The following is a 7,500-nucleotide window of genomic DNA, read 5'->3' as shown; positions in this document are numbered from 1 at the left end:
TTAAAGTGTAAATTGCAGGTTAAATTTTTCACGAAGATAATGCAATGTGTTTATTAAACATAAAGATAAGAACCGCCCACCATTGTTTTTTATACCAAAATGCTGAATATAATATGAAAAGTTGGCTCTTTTAACAGTGGTTTTAACCGCTCCCTTCCACTAGATGGGGCGTGACGTCATAAGAGGAACTCACTAGTAGAGTTACCGGCATAGTCAATACACGCTAGCAGCTAAATGTAATTACTCATGCATTAAGTATGGTACTCTTCAGTGTTGTATTTCTTTGAAAGCTATAGATGCCTTACATAACTACAGAAAAGTTGGTTGTATGTTTGATAAAAAAATTATGGATAAAATAACTCAACTGTAAACATACTCGTGTGTGCTGACTTCAAGGGCACCGTGATCCTGCCTGAAATGAGAATAAGCTATTCGCAAAACAAACGGGTTCAGGCTCCGGGTTCAGGCTCCGGGTTCAGGCTCCGGGTTCAGGCTCCGGGTTCAGGCTCCGGGTTCAGGCTCCGGGTTCAGGCTCCGGGTTCAGGCTCCGGGTTCAGGCTCCGGGTTCAGGCCCGTCAGATCAGCCGGTCGCGGGTCGAGCTGTTCCACGTTCACCTCACGGCAGCACACACTCTCCACTGCTGATTCCATTGGGTGGCATAGCCCACACAAACACAGTGATGGGGACATCGATCTCTCTTTTTCTTTTCTGACAATCAACATCGCTAATTAAATCGTGAGAAATTGATAAAGCGTGGATTGAGGAAGGGTATTACATGACGTTTGAGGCGCCGATGAGACTAGCGATTGGTGCCTGTGCAGTGTGTGCATCTCTACAGCTCTGTAAGTAAATAATGTCTTCAGTCGTTGTCCCTCCTTGCTATTCTACATGACGGCAAGATTTTGAAAAGACTGGCTTGTTCCCTTATATTATCCGGGTTAAGTTTGCACCAGGCTAGCCTAGACTAGCTCTAACGTAGCTACTCACCAGGACACCTGGCCAGCCCTCCACTCATTCTCCTCACACCAAGCATTAATAACTCTTTGAGTGCCATGGCTCCCCTCTCTCACGCCTGACCGGTTAAAAATTGTAGGGCTGTGGTCCATAAAGAATTTGATGGTTTCCCACATCCTCAGTCGTTCTCCAAATAGCCATAATACAGTAAGAATCCAGCAGAATATGGGTTGCGAGTGCCTCTTATGACGTCATCACCCAGTTACTGAAAAAACACGCTACCTTTGAAGAAACCCCAATACATGTTATTTTAACGCATTTTAAGACAGAAATAATTAAATATATACATATAGAGCACTTTAATTTACACATTAATTGGCTGTGGTGGTTAACCTGCAACTTACACTTTAAGTTCTTGTATTTATTTATTTAATCAAATGTATATTATTTAAATCATATTTTTCTTTATTCATTTAAATAAAATGATTTCATTTATTTGATCTACATCAGTTTATATTAATTTGTTATTATCAATTTATTCCTTTATAATCAAATTTATTAATTTTTTTATTCACTTATTTGACTAATTTTGTTTTTATCAAATTTATTAAATTATTTATTGAAACACTTTTTTAATAATTTATTTTACAAATTTTTATTTTTAATCAAGTTTATTTATGTTAGATAATATAAAGATATAACAATATTAGTTTTTTATTATTATACATTTTTTACAGATTTTACAGTTTTTTCTCTAGACTGTCCCCCAGATCCCAGTCATTCCCTCGGAGCCCCTGAGGGCCCCGTAACCCTGTCACGCCTGAGGACCCCTGACCTCTGTCACTCCTGAGGACCCCATAACCCTGTCACTCCTGAGGGCCCCATAACCCTGTCACGCCTGAGGACCCCATAACCCTGTCACTCCTGAGGACCCCATAACCCTGTCACGCCTGAGGACCCCTGACCTCTGTCACTCCTGAGGACCCCATAACCCTGTCACTCCTGAGGGCCCCATAACCCTGTCACGCCTGAGGACCCCTGACCTCTGTCACTCCTGAGGACCCCATAACCCTGTCACTCCTGAGGACCCCATAACCCTGTCACTCCTGAGGACCCCATAACCCTGTCACGCCTGAGGACCCCATAACCCTGTCACTCCTGAGGACCCCATAACCCTGTCACTCCTGAGGACCCCATAACCCTGTCACTCCTGAGGGCCCTGTAACCCTGTTACCCCTGAGGACCCTGTAACCCTGTCACTCCTGAGGACCCCATAACCCTGTCACTCCTGAGGGCCCTTGAACCCTGTCACTCCTGAGGGCCCCGGGGCCTGGTCTGAAAGCCCTGCTGTAGATAACCAGCCTGTGTGTGTGTGTGTGTGTGTGGCAGGAGAAGAGCACGTATCTGGGTCTTGTCAGCATCCCGATCCCCAGCCTCACGGGCCGCCAGTTCGTGGAGCAGTGGTACCCGGTGCTCCAGCCCAGCGCTCTGGCTAAAGGTTCCGGCGGCGGGAAGATCATCAATGCTTCGTTGCGACTCAAGTCTCGATACCAGAGCATGAACATCCTGCCCATGGAGCTCTACAAGGAGTTCGCAGAGTACGTGACCAACAACTACAGGACGCTGTGTGGAGTTCTGGAGCCACTGCTGAGCGCCAAGAGCAAAGAGGAGGTGGCGTGTGCACTGGTGCACATCCTGCAGAGCACTGGCAAGGCCAAGGTGTGTGTGTGTGTGTGTGTGTGTGAGTGACGTAAAACTCATAAAAGTGCATCTATCCATCATAAAAGTGCATCAGTACATCATAAAAGTGCATCTATACATGATAAAAGTGCATCTATACATGATAAAAGTGCATCTATCCATCATAAAAGTGCATCTGTCCATCATAAAAGTGCATCTGTCCATCATAAAAGTGCATCTGTCCATCATAAAAGTGCATCTATCCATGATAAAAGTGCATCTATCCATCATAAAAGTGCATCTATACATCATAAAAGTGCATCTGTCCATCATAAAAGTGCATCTATCCATGATAAAAGTGCATCTATCCATCATAAAGGTGCATCTATCCATCATAGAAGTGCATCTATCCATCATAAAAGTGCATCTGTCCATCATAGAAGTGCATCTATCCATCATAAAAGTGCATCTGTCCATCATAAAGGTGCATCTATCCATCATAGAAGTGCATCTATCCATCATAAAAGTGCATCTATCCATCATAGAAGTGCATCTATCCATCATAAAAGTGCATCTGTCCATCATAAAAGTGCATCTGTCCATCATAAAAGTGCATCTGTCCATCATAAAAGTGCATCTATCCATGATAAAAGTGCATCTGTCCATGATAAAAGTGCATCTATCCATCATAAAAGTGCATCATAAAAGTGCATCTGTCCATCATAAAAGTGCATCTGTCCATCATAAAAGTCCATCTATCCATGATAAAAGTGCATCTATACATCATAAAAGTTTAGTCAATGATACTTGAGTGGTCATGTGTGTGTGTTTTAGGACTTCCTGTCGGATATGGCCATGACTGAGGTCGATCGCTTCATGGACCGAGAGCATCTGATCTTCAGAGAAAACACACTGGCCACCAAAGCCATCGAGGAGTTCCTGAAGCTCATAGCGCATCGATACCTGAAGGACACCATCGGTGAGTGTGTGTGTGTGTGTGAGAATGATGATGACGAAGGTCTTCTGTTCTACAGGAGAGTTCATCCGTGTGCTGTACGAGTCTGAGGAGAACTGTGTGGGTGTGTTTGAGTGTGTGTGTGTGTGTGTGTGAGGATGATGATGATAATGATGACGAAGATCTTCTCCACAGGAGAGTTTATCCGAGCGCTGTACGAGTCTGAGGAGAACTGTGAGGTGGAGTGTGTGTGTGTGTGTGTGTGTGTGTGAGAATGATGATGATGATGAAGGTCTTCTCCACAGGAGAGTTTATCCGAGCGCTGTACGAGTCTGAGGAGAACTGTGAGGTGGACCCGATGCGAACGCCTCCCTCGGTTCTGTCGGATCATCAGGCAAACCTACGCATGTGTTGTGAACTGGCGCTCTGCAAGATCATCAACTCCCATTGGTCAGTTCATACCGCCACACGTCAGCTGACCCACCAACCAACCACGCGTAACGCACACACATTTCAAGTTAATATTTGGACAATTTAACAACACATTCGTATGTTTGCGGTTCTATGGTTTTTATGATTTAATTAATTATTAATAAGTGTTTTATTTTGATTGATTGTTTTTTATTTTGAAATTAATTCATTTTTATGATTTAGTTATTTAGAAAGTGTTTTATTTTGATGGTTTTTGTTTTGAAATTATTTGATTTAATTAATTATTGATCAATTTTGTTTTATTGTATTTATTTTTTAATTATTTATTTCACTTTTACATTTTTATGATTTGAAATTAATTTAATTTGCATTGTAATGCTTTAATTAATTATCAGTAAATGTTTTGTTTCGATTGTTTTTTTGTTTGTTTTTAATTTAAAAACATTATGATTTAATTATTATTAGGTTTTGTTTTAAATGTATTTATTCAAAAAAGATTGATTAAATTGTACATTTTTATGATTTAATTAATTGGTACATATTTTATTTTTATGTTTTTTGTTTTGAAATTGTTTAAATTTTTGGATTTTAATGATTTCATTCATTTTTTCTAAGTGTTTTACTATTCTTTTGTATATATTTATTAACATTTTTACATATTTATTTAATTTATTATTAGTAAATGTTTTTATTTAAAAAATGTGTTTTTATTTTATAAATATTTACACAGTCCGCTCTGGGGTGTGTTTCCCGTACAGCACCGTAACTCACTGATTAGCTACCATAGTGCGATGAATCGTTGAAGAAATCATCTAGCTAAACACGACTGTTTCCCGAATCCATATTGTCGCAAATTGGTCGTTCAAACTCCCCAGGGTCCTTCATCTGTCCACACCTCCCCGGGGGTCCTTCATCTGTCCGCACCTCCCCGGGGATCCTTCATCTGTCCACACCTCCCCGGGGTCCTTCATCTGTCCGCACCTCCCCGGGGATCCTTCATCTGTCCACACCTCCCCGGGGTCCTTCATCTGTCCGCACCTCCCCGGGGGTCCTTCATCTGTCCGCACCTCCCCGGGGATCCTTCATCTGTCCGCACCTCCCCGGGGATCCTTCATCTGTCCGCACCTCCCCGGGGTCCTTCATCTGTCCACTCCTCCCCGTGGTCCTTCATCTGTCCACTCCTCCCCGTGGTCCTTCATCTGTCCACTCCTCCCCGTGGTCCTTCATCTGTCCGCACCTCCCCGGGTTCCTTCATCTGTCCGCACCTCCCCAGGGGTCCTTCATCTGTCCACGCCTCCCCGTGGTCCTTCATCTGTCCACACCTCCCCGTGGTCCTTCATCTGTCCACGCCTCCCCGTGGTCCTTCATCTGTCCACGCCTCCCCGGGGGTCCTTCATCTGTTCACGCCTCCCCGTGGTCCTTCATCTGTCCACACCTCCCCGTGGTCCTTCATCTGTCCACGCCTCCCCGGGGGTCCTTCATCTGTCCACGCCTCCCCGTGGTCCTTCATCTGTCCACTCCTCCCCGTGGTCCTTCATCTGTCCACACCTCCCCGGGGTCCTTCATCTGTCCACTCCTCCCCGTGGTCCTTCATCTGTCCACTCCTCCCCGTGGTCCTTCATCTGTCCGCACCTCCCCGGGGTCCTTCATCTGTCCGCACCTCCCCAGGGGTCCTTCATCTGTCCACGCCTCCCCGGGGGTCCTTCATCTGTCCACACCTCCCAGGGGTCCTTCATCTGTGGTTCCGGTGTCCCGGGGGTCCTTCATCTGTCCACACCTCCCCAGGGTCCTTCAACTGTCCACACCTCCCCGGGGTCCTTCATCTGTCCACACCTCCCCGGGGTCCTTCATCTGTCCGCACCTCCCCGGGGTCCTTCATCTGTCCGCACCTCCCCGGGGTCCTTCATCTGTCCACACCTCCCCGGGGTCCTTCATCTGTCCACACCTCCCCGGGGTCCTTCATCTGTGGTTCCGGTGTCCCCGGGGTCCTTCATCTGTCCACACCTCCCCGGGGTCCTTCATCTGTGGTTCCGGTGTCCCCGGGGGTCCTTCATCTGTCCACACCTCCCCGGGGTCCTTCATCTGTGGTTCCAGTGTCCCCGGGGGTCCTTCATCTGTCCACACCTCCCCGGGGGTCCTTCATCTGTCCACACCTCCCCGGGGTCCTTCATCTGTGGTTCCGGTGTCCCCAGGGTCCTTCATCTGTCCACACCTCCCCGGGGGTCCTTCATCTGTCCACACCTCCCCGGGGTCCTTCATCTGTCCACACCTCCCCGGGGTCCTTCATCAGTGGTTCCGGTGTCCCCGGGGGTCCTTCATCTGTCCACAGCTCCCCGGGGTCCTTCATCTGTCCACACCTCCCCCGGGGGTCCTTCATCTGTCCACACCTCCCCGGGGTCCTTCATCTGTGGTTCCAGTGTCCCCGGGGGTCCTTCATCTGTCCACACCTCCCCGGGGGTCCTTCATCTGTCCACACCTCCCCGGGGTCCTTCATCTGTCCACACCTCCCCGGGGTCCTTCATCTGTCCACACCTCCCCGGGGGTCCTTCATCTGTCCACACCTCCCCGGGGTCCTTCATCTGTCCACACCTCCCCGGGGTCCTTCATCAGTGGTTCCGGTGTCCCCGGGGGTCCTTCATCTGTCCACAGCTCCCCGGGGTCCTTCATCTGTCCACAGCTCCCCGGGGGTCCTTCATCTGTCCACACCTCCCCAGGGTACTTCATCTGTCCACACCTCCCCGGGGTCCTTCATCAGTGGTTCCGGTGTCCCCGGGGGTCCTTCATCTGTCCACACCTCCCCGGGGGTCCTTCATCTGTCCACGCCTCCCCGGGGTCCTTCATCTGTCCACGCCTCCCCGGGGTCCTTCATCTGTCCACGCCTCCCCGGGGTCCTTCATCTGTCCACGCCTCCCCGGGGGTCCTTCATCTGTCCACGCCTCCCCGGGGTCCTTCATCAGTGGTTCCGGTGTCCCCGGGGTCCTTCATCTGTCCACACCTCCCCGGGGGTCCTTCATCTGTCCACGCCTCCCCGGGAGTCCTTCATCTGTCCACGCCTCCCCGGGGGTCCTTCATCTGTCCACGCCTCCCCGGGGTCCTTCATCTGTCCACGCCTCCCCAGGGTCCTTCATCTGTCCACACCTCCCTGGGGGTCCTTCATCTGTCCACACCGCTGCGCCCCTGCCTTCATCTTCAGGCAGGATATGCCGTGGGTAGTCCGCTACCCTCCAAATGTGAACTATGGACGGGTCCTGCCAAAGAACTTTACCATTCAATATTTCTGTTTTCATTTTCTGGTCTACTAATTAATAAATGTCATTGTGATATAATCTCACCTTCCGAGTCTTTTTGGTAGAACTAAGGTTTCAGGAAACACAGACTCGTTGAACTACGCTGATAACGACAGAAGTTGCGACTATAGTTGGCTAGCAATGATTTTGGGAAACGCACCCCTGATAGTGAATCTCTCTCTCTCTCTCTC

General features: G+C 48.2%; 1 protein-coding gene across 5 annotated transcripts in view; it reads left to right on the top strand.

Moving 5' to 3' along the window:
- The window catches only part of syngap1a (synaptic Ras GTPase activating protein 1a), an 86,215-nt gene that overhangs the window by 51,331 nt on the left and 27,384 nt on the right, over window positions 1–7,500 (top strand). For all 5 annotated transcript variants that reach the window (XM_084424483.1, XM_084424484.1, XM_084424482.1 and 2 more), the window contains 3 exons: window positions 2,345–2,674; window positions 3,470–3,614; window positions 3,896–4,040. In XM_084424483.1, the coding sequence (XP_084280609.1) occupies window positions 2,345–2,674; window positions 3,470–3,614; window positions 3,896–4,040 (620 nt within the window). The remainder of the gene's footprint in view (window positions 1–2,344; window positions 2,675–3,469; window positions 3,615–3,895; window positions 4,041–7,500) is intronic.

The sequence above is a fragment of the Rutilus rutilus genome (genome assembly GCF_951802725.1).
Source record: "Rutilus rutilus genome assembly, chromosome: 11".
Classification (NCBI taxonomy): Eukaryota; Metazoa; Chordata; class Actinopteri; order Cypriniformes; family Leuciscidae; genus Rutilus; species Rutilus rutilus.
This window is presented reverse-complemented; position numbering and strand designations above follow the sequence as displayed.